This window comes from Melozone crissalis, unplaced genomic scaffold, assembly GCF_028551555.1.
Source record: "Melozone crissalis strain CALT ecotype California unplaced genomic scaffold, PUWL_Pcris_2 ptg000006l_1, whole genome shotgun sequence".
NCBI lineage: Eukaryota > Metazoa > Chordata > Aves > Passeriformes > Passerellidae > Melozone > Melozone crissalis.
Genome location: NW_026535784.1, coordinates 35,162,488 through 35,180,695, shown reverse-complemented (window position 1 = coordinate 35,180,695; position 18,208 = coordinate 35,162,488). Strand labels below are relative to the sequence as shown.

Below are 18,208 nucleotides of genomic sequence, written 5' to 3'. Positions count from 1 at the left end.
AGAAAGTGGAAGTAGAGGCTTTAAAGGTGATAGTTTGTGTTGTTTTATGTCTGCTTGCTCTGTCTCAGTGGCACTTATTTACATATAAAATCATTCATTGGGAATTGCATAACAGAATGTTACACCTTTGCTCTCTTTAATCCCATCTTTTTTGCAAATGTGCTTCAGTCACTTTGCAGGCTTTATAAATCTTTCATAAAGTGCTGAGCAGCCTTCAGTAGAAGACTTTGTTTATATGCTTTGTTTCTTTGTTTGCCTTAAAATGAGTGGTATATTGAAGCTTTCTAACTAGAATTCATCTGGTAATTTAAAATGACATTCTTGTGTTTGTCTTTCACGTTGTTGCATTTATACTTGTTTTCACATGTAACTGCATTTAAAAAATAAAATTCAAAATTTTATTTAATATTTTTTTTTAAATACTGTATTTGTAGATAAGCAATTGCTTGAGTAGAAGATGCCTTTTGTTATAATGAAAGGCATCCTGTAGGGTAGGAGAAAATAGTAATGTTCTTAAAATAGGAGGAACATATTCAGAGCAAAGTAATTGTTAGTTTTGCATGCATAACATGGTGATTCACTTGGAGGGTGGAAGTAATAAAATGATGCTTTTAAGATGGGAGGATGTGATAGGATTTATGGTATTGTACAGTTCTAAATGGATATATATCTTTTCCCTTAAGATAGTTTCATGTAATTGTTTAAGTTTTCTTTTGATTTTAGGGTTTTCAAGAAGTAAAAATTGGGAGTTCCCAGATGTATTATTTTAACTCTGGTTTCTATCCATGCATGCAATCTGTATAAATGGGTGTACTTATGTAGGTATACTTGTGTATTAATGGCTACATTATAAATATAAAATACTGTTTTCACCTCTGTCAAATTAAGACTAGGGCTTAGATCATGACTATTTTGCCAGGTCATGTTTTATGCTAGAAACTTTTGTCCATGTTACACGTGATTAGAGCTATGCATATATTACCTTAATGTTTGTCACTTACAAAGATTGTGCTTGAGACTAGGTTGTCAGGACAATTTCTGACCTTCTCAATGATTGTAAATTGTTTAAACTAGTGTACATATACTGTGTTTTGAAACTATGTTTACTTAAGAACAAATCATGCATTAATTTTTCTAAATTACCCTGCTATGTTTTTACTCTGTGCCAGTTCCTTCTGATGGTGTGACTGAAGTTGTTCAGTAATGAAGTTAAGAAATACTGTAGGTATTAGCTTCAGCAAAGCTGTACTTAAGTGTGGTGCTTGCTATGTAAAATATACAAGCTGCTTTCGATCCTTATTACTTTAAATGACTTCTTAAAACTAGGCATCATTTAATGAAAATGATGTAAAACAAGATAAAAGGGAGAATTCAGTTCTGACACCATTTGTGGTGGCGTCAGTCTGTGAGGGGTGATGTTTCTGAGGCAGGGGTAGGTCCTTAGGCTTTCTTATCCTCCTTGTGGTCTGGAAGATACAGCATGTGCTAGATCTAGCTGTGTAAATTTAACAAGAAGACTTTTTTTTTACTGTTATACTAAATAGTAAAGTCAGTACTAAACTATAGAATGGAACAATAGCTGAATACATGCACAGAATGCTTAATAATTTAATAATAATGTGATACTCAGTAGCACGGCAAACATACCTATTGCCATGAAGTTAACTGCCTGAAGATGGTTCCTAGGAAATTTTTTCAGAGTTATAATAGCATGATTTCATGATGTTCTCTAATCTTGTTCCAAATCCAAGTAAGAAATTGGATGTAAATATCCTGGTTTGGGGTAGACCAGCTTTTTGCTTCTTGTTGAATGTTGTGTTCTGCTTACCCAAAAAACCTTCACCAAGCGTGTTAACAAGAGTAAAGGGTTTGCCTGGTATTGGGTTTGTGTGGCTGGATTTTGGTAGTGTGGGGCCACAGGGCCAACCCTTCTTCCTTGAGAAGCTGCCAGAAGCTGCCCCATGTCTGATGGAGCCAAACCCAGCTGGTGCCAAGACAGACCTGCCGCTGGCCAAGGTTGAACTCATCAGTGATAGTGACAGCACCTCAGGTATAAGAAAGGGACAGGGGGAACAAAAACTGCAATTGCAGCCACAGAAGAGAGGAGTGAGAATGTGACAGGAGCAGCCCTGCAGACACCAAGGTCAGAGAGAAGAAGGGGCAGGAGGTGCTCCAGGTGCCCCAGCAGAGATTTACCCAGCCTGTGGTGCAGGTCATGGTGAGGCAGCTGTGCCCCTCTGAGGCAGCCTATGTTGATCCACAGGGAAGTAGAATTCCACCTGCAGCCCCTGGAGGACACCCACACCAGAGCAGGTGGATGCCTGTGGAAGGCCCACATTGGAGCAAGCTCCTGGTGGGATTTGTGACCCTGTGGAGAGAGGAGCCCACGCTGGAACAGGTTTACTGGCAGGAGTTATGACCCCAGAGGGGCCCCACACCAGAGCAATTTGTGAGGAACTGCAGCCCATGGGAAGGGCTCACTTTGAAGGTGATGATGGAGAATTGCCTCCTTTGGAAGGAGAAGAGTGTGAGAGTCCTCCACCCGAGGAGGGAGGAGCAGTAGAAGCCATGTGAGATGAACTGACTACAGCTCCCATTCCTTGCCCCTCCACAGCACTGCAAGGGAAGAGGTTGAGAATTTGTGAGTGAAGTTGAGCCTAGGAAGAAAGGAAGGGTGGGAGGAAGTCATTAAGATTTGAGTTTATTTCTCATTATCCTATTGATAATAAATTCAGTTAATTTGTCCCCAAATTGGGTCTGTTTTGCCCATGACAGTGAGTGATCTCTCTTTGTCCTTAACCATGAGCCTTTCCTTGTATTTGCTCTCCCCTGTCCAGCTAAGGAAAGTGACAGAGTGGCTTTGGTGGGCATCTGGTGTCAAGCCCACCACACTTCCATATCAGACTTAAGCAGATGTGGGTTTTCATTGTCATCAGTACTTCATTTTTTTTCTCCATTGTGTACAATGCAAATATGAAGTATTTTAAACAGCAGAACATGACTAAAATAGAAATGTACGCATTTCTCACGCACATTTTTCATTGACTTTACAGTTTAAATGCTTCAACTTATTTAATTTTTGTATTTCAGTTTTTTCTTCATGCAGTCTCTCACCTTAACTTTGGGGGTAGGGCAGTTGAAGTGGATGCTGCTCTCGGGCATGTAGCACAGAGATGTAGTGTTCTGCAAAGATATGAGCATGTGCTTTCTGCTTGTAAATAGTCCTATTTGATTAGGATCAAAGTGACTAGTTGGGTTGCCTAAAGAAAAATGCCTGCTTCTGATCTTCTGTCACCACTTGGCAAGTCCAGCTCAGGCAGCGTGGCTTTGACTTGAGGAGTTACTCTGAAACCAGTAATCACCAAGCATTCAGCTGATTGTCTACAGCCAAAAAGATTCAGAAGGCTTGCTTTTATTTGCAGTGTATTCCATCAGTTATTGTGGAATCCTCTGACTCTTCCTTTTGCCTTATGTGCAGTAGTGACACACAAATCCTTGCTGTTCATTTAAAACACTGAGTGCAATCATTATATTAAATATAGCTCAATTTAACTTTTTAACATACTAACTGGATTTGCTTTGATGAAACGTTCTTTAAAATTTTTAATGTATTGATAAAAAATAAATGCTGTTGTTAATGACATGGAGATATTTGCAGGGCACTATAAAATTGAACGTGTTTGGCTGGGTGCCACACTGGGTTCATATACAGTTCCCTGTGGAGTTAATATTTATTTGGGATTGCAATACTTAGTGCTTTATAAAAGGTAAAACCCTCAAAATATATCTGTGTAAGTTATCATTAAATGTGTGAATCTTAGACAATTTGTGCTTGTATCTTAAAATAATGTGTAGGATTTCTACTTTGAAATAAACGTGGGCTGCTTCAATTGTGGAAGACTGTACTTTGAGTAGTCAGCAACACATTGCAAAAGCTGTGGCAGTTCATTTCCCTTGCATTCTACCTATGGAATATATACTTACTTGCAGAATGGCTCAAAAAGGATTAAAAAAAAACTGTATAGTGGCCTGAATATCAGCATATATGGTTCAATTATGTGATAATTCAAACTTACAGATTGAAAAGAAAAGCAGCGAAGACCCCAGATACTATAATGCAGTCCCTAATGCTGCATTTTCTCCTTCTGATACTTTGAGCATAACTAGGTTTTTCTGGAGGCAGCATTCATGGCTGTGTGTATTAGAGTATTGCTTTTCTTAATTGCCTTTTCTTTGTTGATGAAGATCAAATCTAGCTCTGGGCTTACTGTAGCTTTTTAGGATTTTTAGTATTTGGTTGCTGGTTTTAGCTGCTCTTTCCAGTAAGATACTAGGAAAGAATTATTTAAAATGCAGCCATTTTTGCTATCACTGATGCAGTCATTCTGTGATAATGAAGAAATCCTTTTCAGATGTATTAGAATAGGAAATGCCAGTCAGTCAAAATAAGACTAAGGTTTGCAGTTGTCTGTAATTTCACTGCAAATCCTAAAGCCAAAGTTCTTTCAGGGCATGTTCCATAAACAGAACTAAACAAGGCAAACAGCAGTAAAATCATTCAGTATCTTTAGCTGTATAGAGCTAATAATTTTTTCTAGCATGTTCTCTTGTGACTTTTTTCCCTCACCTTTTATACTGATTGGCTTATTCTCTCTTAATGCTGAATGAGGTTTTATTTCCATTTCCATCCAGGGAGAGCAAGCACCAAGGTAGCATTCATAATTGACATGGATGGACACACTGCATGTGACATTTTTCATACAAACACAACTCCTTAGAGATGAGAGAATCTGCCTTGTCTTGGTTGAAACAAAATTAATGAACAAAGATTTTTGGTTTTAATTACTGAAGAATTTATTGCACACCAAAATTAATACATTAACATACTTTTATTAACTAGCTGTGGGATACAGGCTTCTTGGGGAGGAGAGTAATTTGCCCCTGAAATAGCATTTCAATCTTTCTTCAGACAGCAAATATTTTGCTTTGTCAAAATTCACTTTCTGCAGTCTAGAAATGTTTACAGTTCTTAAAGATTTTCATAGAAGCTGTGGGCATAAAGCAATAGTAGAAATATATATCACAAATCTTGGTGAATGTTTGTTAAATGATCAAATATACTGTCTCAATTCATTCTTCAGCACTGCATGTGAGCAAACTAATTTCAAGATTATAGCTTTTTGTAATTGTGTCAATCTTCCCACATTTCCTATTTGCTGTCACATAATTTGGCTCAAAGTATAATGGATAGCTCAGTGGCTTGGATTTTCCTTGTCTCTAATGTATTTTGTCAACTTGAGAAACAAGAGTTTACCAAATCCAGAGCAGTGCTGGCTGATTTTTTTAAAGAAGTATGTGACTTAACTCCCATCCTGTAGGAAACCATTGATTTTGGAAGTAGCCCAATATTCATATACATTTTTATTCTATCCAAACCCCACAGCAAGCTGCTGAAGAGTTTTGGCATATTGCTTCACTAATGTTTGTCCTCAGATACATGTTTTTCCTGAATCTCTTATATTTGCAATAATTTGGTGGTATTTTGCTGACTTCTGCATGAGTTAAAAAAGCTGCATAACTAAATTTTTATGCTGCATTCTCAAGCCCCAGTGGTTTTCTTAAATAGTTGGTACTGGCAGAGAGTAAAGTATGACATATATGATTTGAATTAATTTTGCTGTGTATCTCCCTCAAATTGTAATGATGCTTTTTCTGCTCCACCTATAGCTTCCTGCAGATTTCACAAAGCTGCACCTTACTGACAGTCTCCACCCACAGGTGACCCACGTTTCATCTAGTCACTCAGGATGTAGCATCACTAGTGATTCAGGAAGCAGCAGCCTTTCTGATATCTACCAGGTAAGACTGGAAGGGATGCTGATGGGAGGTGCAGTTGCCAGCAGTTTTGCACTTAGTAGCTGAATGTCCTTGCTATTGTCACTTTTGAGTACTTGAAGAAGTGCTCAATAGACTTCAAAAAATACTTTTTGTTTGAATTGTAATGATTTCAGGCTTTAGGTGTGTTGGGTTCATAATGTAGAGCCTATTCAGTGGTGGGAAGAAACAAATATGGAGTGGGCAGCCCGTGCTTGAGGGGCATATTTCTATTTCCCCACGCTGTAGAAACGTGATGCCAACCTCTTAGCAGTGCTTCCTCTCCTGGCCATTCTCAGAAAGGTGGGCAGGTTGAAGTGGTGGTGCTTCTTAAAGTTGTACTTCTGAGTGGCTTCTTCTTGTAAAGCTCTGTGCTAGTAATTGGGCGCAACTTGAGTTTAGAGAGACTCTGAAACTGATCCAGAGTTTAAATATAAATTGGAAAAAAGTCTAAAGTGAAATAAAATGAGGAATTATGCATTTTTCACTTGATGTTTATGGTTCTTGCAATGTTGGAGGAGGAGCTGCCCTGACAGGGAAGTGTACCAATTTGTTACTCTGAAAGGAAGGAATCAAATCCAATTAAAATATATTTCTATCGAAATAATCATAAAGTAGTGAGACCACTTCAACATGAAGTTCTGTTAACTAGAAGAGGATAGTGTTTTTTTGAGATGCTTCTGAAATTGCAAATGTAGTCATTTAAATAACAGAAAAAGCATATCTATAAATACGTGAAAGTTCAGCTGTGGTCATAGTTGAAGAATATAGTCTCTTTCAGGTGAATAAACTTATAGGCTTCTTTTTGTGAAAGAAGATAGGCTATAGAAAGATCACAGTTCAATTTAGACAGTAATTACAATAATGCAAAGGTTTATTTTTGCAAAACTATCAAATTAGCTGAACACTTAAAGCATAGCATGTTTCAGTCAAGTAGGTTTGTCAGAATTTCTTCTGAAGACAGGATAACTTTGAGATATGATTTAGGTTTATATTGTGAGACTAAAGAAGAAGTAAAATCAGTTTTGTTCTTCTAGTGTTCTACAGATTTTAATTCTTTTCATTACAAAGATTTCCACTCTAACAGAAAAATAACAAGTACCTCCAGAGGCACAGCTGTAGGTGGCATGTAGTTACAGTCATACAGTTATTCTTGAGATAAGTTGGAAGCAATTTCTTGCAAACTATCAGCAAAACACTCTTAACTGTGAAAAAGATAATTGAATTTCTGTGCAATTAAAAAAACCCAACCAAACAACATAGAAGAACTAAAGAAACCTCAGAAAAATACTTCTCTATGTACTTGCCAACCTGGTCTATGACTCCTACTGGTTTCATTTGCAGTGTTGGGATCAACATACTGGCTGGTGTTTGGAGAGAGTTAATGGTATACTGAAGTATTTACACAGATAAAATTTACTCTTTAAGTATTCTTTTAAACTGAATTTACAAACATAATGCATAATCCATTCTTAAAAATATTATCTAGTTTCTTCACTTAATCTGCAATTAATACCACATTTAAAGGTGACTTGGCACAGTTTTATCAAGAACTGTGTAATTACACAATGTCAAAGTATGAGTAACCTATGTTCATATCTACATCCAGAAATATGACCATGTACTGTAGAATGCAACCTCATCTTTTTGTCTTAATACAAATACTTGAAGGAATGTTTATTAATGAAATGGTAAATTCAGGTGTGGAAACTGATAAGATTCTTAAATTCTTAAATTTAACTTAATGGTACGAAGTATTGTTTACTTTGATTTCTCAAATTCTGACAAATCATTAATTTCTGGCCTCAGTTTCAGTCATAAAGGAATGTAATGTAGCAGTGTTAGGCTAGGTTCAAGTACTGCCAAAAAAAACCCCCAAACCAAACCAAAATAAAATGGCTGTAATTTGACTCCTCTAGGGCCAAGTAAAGGATTTAAGAGAAATATTTTTTTTTAAGAGAGAGTGAATCAGTCATTCTCTCTCAATTGTTTGCCTTGCAATTCTCTCCTAAGTGTTTTTTCAAAACTAGTAAACCATAATCAAGTCATCAATATGTTACTTTTTTTTCCTTCAAATTTGATAAGTCTTAGATAAAGCTCATGATCATTATCCCTTTGATTCTTTGATTTTATGTATATAATGGCATTTTTCTGTTTAGTAGGGTGGACTTGGATTCATTATGGCTAAGTAGAAAGCAATGATTTAGAAAGATCATCATCTAGTCTTGCAGTTGATAGAAAAAAATAGTTTAAAAAATGATATTGTTATTTAGATCATTACTGCTGAAATCTGAGGTGATATGTCATGTACTGCATCCCATAAGTATTAGTTCTGTAGCCTTAAGAGCAGCTGCTTCCAGTGAAAATATGTTCATGGCCTTTTAAGATTTTTTTAAATAAATCATGAAGCTGACTCTTCAGATGCTTTCAGCATTGAACTGAGAATACTTCCTTTTAAATATTAATGCGGTCTCTAAATTTGTTTGTCAAACGTTGCACATGAAAGAACTTCTTTTAGGATAAGAAATACTTACCAAAATAAAATCAACCCTTGTGTTTACCCCACCCAAGTTACAAAAACATATCAGGTGCTAATTAGTAAGGTCCTTAAATACTGTTATTTTTATTTTAGGAAATAAGTTCAAGTGACGAACACTGTAGGGTGACTTGAGAGGAAGGGGCTGCTGAATGTCAGTAGTGTGTGTTGGCTTGTATTTGGCAAGAACAATTCCTTACTTCTGTCTTTTTTTGACATCTCATGTGTGGCTGCTTACTCTTGATTGCTAGACTTAGTTAATGATTCTTAAATGAACACATATACCTGTTCCTATATGCTCCTAGGTGCTTCCTGCTATACCTGCTAAATGTATTACCAGATGATTGGAGAGTGAGGAGATGTAAGCTCATGGCTGTGTATGATTGCCCCTCCCTGTTTTGGGAAGCATTGTTGTGTTGGCTCAGCTCTTTGCCAGCCTTTCTTTGCCTTATCCTGTGCTCAGACTGGTGGCTTCCTGCCACACTGACATGCCCTCAGTGCCTGCCCAGATACCACTGTCGGCACAGGAAACTAGGAACATCCTTTCTGAGACCCTCCCAGGATGTGCCTATTGCTTGGAAATTTTCAAGGTGTCAGCTTTGTTTTCTCATGGTCCTGATATGGTAGCTCCGAGGAGAAAGGTCCACCCTTCAGCAGCTCTTCCTGAGTGAGACCAGTCTTTTGTGTCTCAAACCAGAGAGTCCGTGCAGCCTGCCCTTTAGTCACTGTATGCAAAATAAAGACATTTTACCTTAAGATAAAGCCACTCTTTCTGACTGTATCAGCTGCTGAAGTGCAGGGCTCTGGCTGGTGCCAGAGTGGCTGGAACAGCTCAGGTAAATTGTCCTGTGGACTGCCACCCCTGCTTTTTCAACGAAGCCCAATGCAGTTCCTTATCACTCCTGTAAATTCAGGGCCTCTTAATCTACTCTGTGACTTCCAGAGTCCATGTTCTGTATGTGTGTGCTCCTGGCAGACATTGCTCCATTCTGAGAAGGAGGCAATCATTGGCAATGAGGGGGGATGCTGTTCCTGGTGGGTTTTCTGCATTGCTGCACATTTCCATCTTCAGTGAGGAAAACTGCTCAGACTGACTTCTGTGACTCATGTGGGCTGCTGTGTTGTAGATTTTGGGGCAGATAATGAAAGAAAAAATATGGAGAGAACTGTGAAAATCTTGGACTGAAGGAGTTTTAAGGTATTTCATGGACATTTGCACTCGTGTCAGTGTAGCACAGAAAAATAATGTTATTACCTTAGATTGTGTATGATTTCTGTACATGTAATAATTATAGTTGATTGTAGTACATGTGGTAACTACTTAATAAACAAATACATATTATAGTTGCATGGATTGAATTTCATCTTAATTTATTGATATTGTAAACTTTTGTTTAGTCATCTGAAAGCTAATTTAAAACAAAACTCCAGACATGATTTCTCTCTCTGTGGAGACACTGAATCCAATGTGACTATATGACATGAGGGAATATTTCAAGCTAATGTGACTTCTGCAAGTCATTTAATGAGACAGGCAGAGCCAGTGTTCTTGGTGTTTTTATTGGTATCAGCTTAAAAATTAGAAAGTAAAAATGAGTAGTTTGGGTAATAGACATTCTTATTTTCATTTTTTAGTTCATTTTTTAGCCCTTAAGTGACAGTAGTTGAAAAGTAATGTGGAGATGGTGTTTTTGAACTGAGCATGGCTTCTTTCTTTGTTAGCTTTGAAGGAATTGAAGGAGTGCACCAGGCAATGAACATATTTCTGGTTTGGGCAAGGAGTTTCTTCTATTATTTTTTCTCTTTGTCCCTTTTTTTTTTAATCTTGCATGTTTAGAGATCTTGGATTGTTGATTTTAGGTGGTAACAATAGTTACAAGGGGAGTTTAGTCTTCAAAATTATACAATGTTTCCTGGAGAAAGTAATTAAATTTCTAGTAAAGTTAAGGTTACAATAGTCTGTTTAAAATAAAAAGAGATCAATAGTTAGTGCAGTTATTTTAAAAGTTGTCTATTTTTTCTCTTTATGTTACTGTCAGTTGGAAGTTTTTCCCAAGCCAGTATAGAAAGAAAACCATGAAGGGCACTTAAAACAGAGCCAGTCATATAAGCAGCTCTCCAAGTCTTCCCGCTTTCTTTCCCCTAGTAAGGGTGGGGAGTGTGTGATGAAGTAGTTTCACTGGAGTGAAAGTTACTTGGTTGAGTAGGGGTCGAGATTGCCCTTAACGTCTTCTAATCTGTTTTCTCAAGGAACTCAAAAATTCAGTGGAGGAGGAAAGCAGACAGTAAATGAAATCATCTTCTTCAGCTGCTCATGTAGTCCACCACCTCTCTCATTATGGTCATTGTCATGTTGCATCTAAAAAGTCAAAGACCAGTAGAGTTGGCATTCACTGGTTTCCTCTCCTGCCAATCTGAAGTGACCAGAAGGGTCTCCACCATTTCCCCAGTCTGACCTAGGGAGAATGAATGCTATTCTTCTTCTCTTAATCCTCCTCTTCTTCTTCATGTCAATCAAGGAACCAAAGGCTAACCAAGAGCTTAGACAAGGCTTCTTTTAGTTTACATCTTTACCCTGGTTATTTCACAGTATTTGTTTAATTATCACTCAAATCTGGAAGTGTGTTTGGACTTCAAGATCCTCCTCAGTTGAAGCAACTAGTTTTTTATTGGGGCAGTATTAAACTTCATAGCCACTGCTTAAAACTGGTCAGATTCTCCTTACGTGTCAAATATGAAATACTACTGCAACTCAGGCTTGAAAACGTCTGTCTTAGTCTCTTAACTGTCATGTTGGTGATGTGACAAATAAAATATTAGGATGTCACTATTATGAGATTGGGGAAAATTTTTGAAGCTTCAAAGCACAGAAAATGGAAAGATGACAGGAGAAATTTGCTATCACAGTTGGTATGGAGAGACATTGTTTTGTACTTCAGGCTGCAACCAACATTTTTCTTGCATTTTTGTTGCATGCAATCTTTTCAGATTTATTTAAGTGAAACTAATTTCTCTTATTGCCCAAGAAGCAAAGTACAACATGCACCTAAGAATGGCAGTTCTGAGGTGTATTTCATCCTTGGTTACATGCCCTGAGAAGATGTAAGCCTCATGATTGACTGTAGTACAAATTCTGTTGGATATTCATCATTTGGGTTTTTGGTGGCTGAGGTTCATAAGGAATCCCCTATGCCCAAAGGAGCTCATGGGGGCTTCCTCTTTGGTCCTAGACAGATGCAAGGCTATTGCTTAGTAACCAAGGGTTCCTGTGCAGACATGCTGGGTTTTTCTCACAGAGGAGGGGGTACAAAAGCACTCAGAGTAGTTGGGTCATGAAGTTTAATGTCTCAGCAAGAGGACCTTGAGTACGTGACATCGTACATGCTGCTACTAAACCTAAAAAAGCTATTTGCGGTGTATAAACACAAGGAGCCCTTGAGGTTTTCTTAGTTTTCTGGTTTGGTTTTTTTGATTGGTTTTTTTTTGTTTGTTTGTGGATTTGGGGTGGGGGGCCATGGATTTGTTTGGTTTGGTTTTTGTTTTGTTTTGTCATGCAGAAAGGCTACATTTGTCTTTCTTTTCTATCTTTTGTGTGATCATAGAGATTTCAGAAAGTTGTTTGGAAACATGTATTTTTTTTCTTCTAAAGGTGTTTTTAAAGGTGCCCTAAATTAACAAACTTTCTTATTTCATTGTAGATTGTTGCATTCAATGCTGAGCTTCTTTGTTGCAGTGGTTTGGGGTTTTGGCAGGAAATTAGAAGTAGTTGCTTTTCATGCACCAATAACTTCACTTGTCAAAAAAAAAAAAAAGAAACAACAAGTGCAAATAGTGATCATCTTTGGGAAATCTTGTAGCCTTTAGTAGTATTTGTAAAGTGTTTTCTGAGTCCAAAGTTACATTTAATTCCGTGTGAGAATTTGTTTTAAATATCATGGACTCTTCTTGATAATAGAGTTTCAAGAGTTTTCCAGTTTTGTTTAATTGCTTTAACACAGTAAAATAACTTATCTTTTAAATCAGATGTTGTACAATAGGTGGAAGTTTCTTGTCTGTTAGCATTGTGTGACAAAATTGAGGTCTGCATTAATTTTGGTATTGTGCTTTTGAGAGAGCTTAATCTGGGCAGGGAGGAGGGGCATTTGTTAGTGATGGGAAGGTTTGCAAAATTGACTGTGAATCAGTCCCACTGTCACTGGAATTGTCACTGCTGGAAACTTCAGATTCTGACAGATTGGTGTCATAAGCTGTGTGTCTACTGACTCATCACCGCTAATTTTTCCACCAGTCGCTTTTGATGAAGGCTATTTTGAAAGAGTAGTTACAGCAGCTGTTTCAAATGTATCACAGGGAATGGGCATGTTAAGCACAGGAAGACTGCTCACAAAATACTGCTATCTGTGCTATGTTTTGGGATTTGTTTCTATGCCAGTAACATCTTTCCTTATCCTGGTTAAAAAATGAGCAGCATTTTTTCTTGACAAAAGCAAAACCAAAAAAGCCACTAAACCCCCAAAATGAACAACAACAACAACAACAAAAAAAAACCCAACCCAAAACCACAAAGTGAGAATATTTTGAATATTGGATAAATGCTGTTATCGTGCTTTTTTTTATATTATCAAGGCCCAGTTACAAAGCTTGTGTTGTGCTGTAGAAGCATTTAAGACTCTCACTGGCTGCCCCTGATCCATCTCCAGCCATATGCTGCTGTTCATGAGGTGGCTGTGTATCGTGGCATTAAAGTGACAGATGTCGGCCACAGATAGGGAGGCAGGAATAGGGGAGATGATTCTACAAAATTACCAATGCAATTTCTCTTACCTTCCCTGTGTTCAGAGAGTGACCTAGTTTTGTGGGTTGTCTTTTTCACCAGTCTGAGATAGATTGATGAAACAAGCTTTAGTAGGTGTGTTTGTCCCATGTTAGTATTTTTCAAGTAGACGTGAATGCATTGTGTGCTCCCAGAGTCTCAGAAACAAACCATCCCTTTAAGGCCTGTGAAACTGGATTTCTCAAGCCATGGCTTAAAACTTGCTCATTAGAAGCTTGCATTTCCTTAAAAATTGTCATAGCTAAGCCTTGGCAGCTGCTGTGGTATTAAATCAGGTTGTGAGAAAAGGCAGCCATATCAACCATGGCAGACAAATGTTTGTGGGATGTATTAAAGTGTTCAGTCTTCAAACTCAATCATTTTTGAAATATTTAAATATCAAATTAGAATATATTTACCTTTAGGTGCTATACTAATGACCTTAGTCTGGACTATGTTTTCATTCATTTTAATACAATTTGAGGGAGGTTAATTTGACAGATATTCCGGGTAGTCCATCTGTGGTGTTTAAGCAATGACTTTGCTTTTTTCTGCATCTGTAAATTCTTAGGCAATTTATCAGCAAATGAAAGCCATACCATATTTAACCATGTTCAACTGTAATTGTAAAACAAAAGTACAGTCCTAGGTGACTGACAAATAGCAAAATTCCTGTAGCATTCTGATGCTGTTTTTATTTCCCCAAACTGTCTGTTTAAAATTATGTTGCTTTCCTAAGTGTCTGTAAATTTGGAGTGAGCACAGAAATTGTCAAATGAAAACCGTTTATTGAAAAAAATGATATTTGGCTAACAGTTCAAGACATTGCTGCTTGAAATGTAAGAGCCTTCAATCCCCCCAAGACCCACAGATTAAGTAATGTCTGTTGAACCCTTTGTTTATGTGACTGATTGAAACAAATGTTAAAAGTCATATTTAAACACAGTGGGTTTGGACTGATAAATTGTTAGTTGTTTTAAAAAGATATAAAAAGAAAAAAGCAATATAAAAATATAGAATAAATTTGGGTCATCTGCTAGATGATAGAATTCATCTCTGTACATTTAACCAGAAAACTGCAGCAGTAAATAACATATTTGAATGTTTTCTAATTGTTTATGCACTAATTAGGCTACAGAAAGTGAGGCTGGTGATATGGATCTCAGTGGATTGCCAGAGACAGCTGTGGATTCTGAGGATGATGATGATGAAGAAGACATTGAAAGGGCATCAGATCCTTTGATGAGTAGGGATATTGTAAGAGACTGCTTGGAGAAAGACCCAATAGACAGGACAGATGACGACATTGGTAAGTATTGCAATGTAGTAAAATGTTGTCAAATATGTTCTTCTTCACCCCCAAAAACTCAATTTTTGAGCTTGCAGTTTTATTTTAATCATTGGCCTTTGTAATTGATAAGGTTAGTGCTTACTGTTATTGTTTTTTGTATAAGTATATATATAATGTGAACAATTAAAGAAAATGCATATAATGTGAGTGAAACCTATTACTTGCTGGCCTTTTTGATCTCAAGCTTCAGCTTCTAATTGATATCAGAGCAGGTTTATGAAGGAGATGTCATTGAAAACTGGAGAACAGAACCTTGGCAAGGGTGACATTAATGTCAGCACTGCTTCTCACAGTATATTTTTAATTGTCAGTTGTGACATTGTGACTTGACATTTTTTGCAAACATTGGAGCCTTTAAAACCTTAACATAAATGTGCATCTAATCAAACTAATTTGCTATGTTAACATACGAGTAAACACATTGAAAGCAAAGCAGAACTAGAATCCAAATTTTAATCTAATCTCTTTCGCTGGGGGAGATATTTTTATTTTATTGAAGTATGACTAAATGATGATTAAGGTTGATTATCAGATGATTAAGGGACTAGAGCATCTCTTATGCAAGGAAGGTCTGAGAGCTGGGGCTGTTCAGCCTGGAGGAAGCTCAGGGGATCTCATTAATGTATAGAAATACCCTGGGTTGAGGGTGTGAAGATGATGGAGCCAGGGTCTTCTCAGTAGTGCCCAGTGAGAGGACAAAGGGCACAAACTAAAACACGGGAGGCTCCATCAGAGCACTAGGAAATGCTTTTTTTCTGCTGAGACTGAGGACTGGGAGAGGTTATCCAGAGCAGTGTTAGTATTCCTCCTTGAAGATATTCAAAAGGTGTTTGGATGTGTTCCTGGGAAACTGACTCTAGCATGGCTCTGCTTGAGCAGGAAGATTTGACCAGATGACTTCTGGAAGTCCCTTTTAACCACAAACTTTCTGTAATTCAGAGTAAATTAAAAAATACAGAAAATATGGGGTCCTATTGAACTCTTTCAGTAGACATTTTAGATCAAACTGGATGCAAAAATGATTTTGGGGCATATAATCACTTGGCAGGACTGCTAAATTTAAGTTCTGTAGTTATGAACAGCATAAAAAATGAAAATACAGGAAGCTCACTGTTGAGTACAAGTGTAACTCAAGTGCAGGTAGAAGACAGAGCAGCAGCAGTCACCTTTAAGACAGTAATCCTGTCTGGTCCATCTGAGAGGAACTTTCTGGTGAAACCACCAGACAATGATCAAGTACAATTTACTGTTAAGCCTGGACTAGGAGGTGTTGGCTTTACCAAACAAATTACTCAGTTTTGTGACATTTGTCTTGCTGTGTTTTATATAGTCCTAGTCACAATGAAATTATTGCCCTGACGGGGGTATTAAAAATATCATTGGTTGTATTCAGAGCTCTTGGTTACATTACAATCCTTCCATTATGCTGACTTTTACTTTGCAGGGTTTCTATTGATGATATGACCAGCCAGTCTGTGTCTACAAAATACCCAGTAATTAAAACAGGCCACTGTACATGATTTATTAGTATACAGAAACGATTGTGCAGCATTTTAGCTTAAGCAGCCTCAGGCATCTTGCTGAAGAGCTGTCTTTACTGTGCTTTGTTGTTTTGACATGCACGACTCAGTGGGCTTTTTCTCCTTCAGAACAACTACTGGAATTCATGCATCAATTGCCTGCTTTTGCCAACATGACAATGTCAGTGAGGAGAGAACTCTGTGCTGTGATGGTGTTTGCAGTTGTGGAGAGAGCAGGAACTATTGTACTAAACGATGGGGAAGAGGTCAGTAGAAGTTGCTTTTGACTCTCCTATTATACCAAACATCCCAGATTCCACACGGTTAAGATCCTCTTTTGTTACTTAACAAAAAAAAGACAGAAAAAAAAAAGAGAAAAAAAGCAACATTCAGGTAAATCAGAACTCTTTTTGTTCTGGATTTTCTGAAAGCTTTTGTTTAGGCGCTCACGCATTTCTTAAGCAATAAAACCAGAAAGCATTCTCTGTATTGTACTGAATGCTTCCTGCCTATTTGAGCTCATCTGAGGACTTTATTTCAGTGTTCAAGTGCTGTTTTAAAACTTCCTCTATTTTTTTTTCCAGAGTCTTTCATTACCTCTTAACAGTAAAGATGAGCTTAAGATCCCAGTTTTCTTGAGCTGGAAATAGCTGTACATTTAAGGAAAATTAGCTTATTAAATTGTTAATAGGTGCTAGAAAATAAATTTTGCCTTAGAACAATTGTGAGAGTTGTATTTATATAGTATGGTATTAAAATGTTAAGTAATTTGATATTCATGTATCCTGCAATATTTGATTTGTAGCTGGATTCCTGGTCAGTCATTTTGAACGGCTCTGTGGAGGTGACATACCCTGATGGAAGAACAGAGATATTGTGCATGGGGAACAGTTTTGGTGTTTCCCCCACCATGGAAAAGGAATATATGAAAGGAGTGATGAGAACCAAAGTGGATGACTGCCAGGTAGAGTGTCTGTGGTACAAGCAAATTCACACCCATACAGGTGTAGTGCAATTCAGTAATGAGACCCAGTTTTATTATAAACTGAATACATCTAAAATATGCAGTGGGTAACCCCAGACAGTAGTTGGGCAATATGGTTTCTGCATACCCACAGTCTGGGAAATGGAGTTATCTTTATCGGGGTAAAGGATCATTTTGCATGAAGATGTTTGTCTCCATACTTTTTCCAGAAGGCGAGGGCCACCAGCCTCTTCCATGCATCCATTGCTTCCAGTGTTCCTTGGTAGGATCTCAAGGTCCATTAGCCATGACAGGCTCCTTCCCTTCTGCAGCTAATAGCCATTCTTCCTCACTCAGCTCAGCTTCTGAATATCAGAGTAATACAAATTTTATATCCCATGGTTTGAGTGAAAGATCTAATTTTGGCTAATCTGACCTTTCAAGGGAAAAGCTTTGATGTTTGCTGTAATACAAGCAGTCAGATGTAAAGAATGCTTTTCATAGCATAAAACTACTGGCTGAATCTGGTTATGTGGTTGCTATTTGCTTATTCCCATCCAGAAAATTATAGCATAGCCGTGGGTGAATTAAGCATTTTGCTTGGTCCTGATGGCTAATTAGCTTCAAGTAGATGACCTTTGAAAGGGGTGAAAATGTGTGTTCATAGAGTCACCTGGTTTAGCTTGCCCATCTAACTCCCAAAATGTGCATAAATGGTTTCTCATTAGAATAATGTTTTCAGCAAATCCAAACTGTGGAACTTCTGTTTCAGCTGCTACTAGCTGCTGGAAAAATGAAATGGTGTGTAAATGAATTTAAAGAGAAAATACTGTCTCTGATTCTTGGGCCATTGTCCTAAGTATGTACAGAAGGATTTAACAGCTTTTCAACCACAAGTAACACTGTTCCTTTCAGTTAAATACCCAGATTCATATAATAAGGTAGTTTAATCTTGCCCCCCAAAAGAGACAAGCATATAACAATTTGTGTACAATGTAGTTTTTTTCCAATTTGTTATGGTTGGTCTTAATTATATTTGCATAGTGTGGGTATTAGGAACATTCCTAAGATATTTATTCTTGCACTTATTCTTGACTGAACTGATGATTGTAGAAAATAATTTTCCTGTTGTATGCTTTAAGCCAAGAAA

At 37.4% G+C, this 18,208-nt stretch overlaps 1 protein-coding gene across 8 annotated transcripts in view; it reads left to right on the top strand.

Annotated features, from left to right (window-relative positions):
• Positions 1 to 18,208, top strand: part of RAPGEF2 (Rap guanine nucleotide exchange factor 2) — a 185,085-nt gene that overhangs the window by 132,954 nt on the left and 33,923 nt on the right. For 6 of the 8 annotated variants that reach the window (XM_054295998.1, XM_054295999.1, XM_054295997.1 and 3 more), the window contains 4 exons: positions 5,728 to 5,859; positions 14,355 to 14,532; positions 16,224 to 16,360; positions 16,900 to 17,058. In XM_054295998.1, the coding sequence (XP_054151973.1) occupies positions 5,728 to 5,859; positions 14,355 to 14,532; positions 16,224 to 16,360; positions 16,900 to 17,058 (606 nt within the window). The remainder of the gene's footprint in view (positions 1 to 5,727; positions 5,860 to 14,354; positions 14,533 to 16,223; positions 16,361 to 16,899; positions 17,059 to 18,208) is intronic. The other 2 variants (XM_054296002.1, XM_054296001.1) reach the window with 1 other exon arrangement.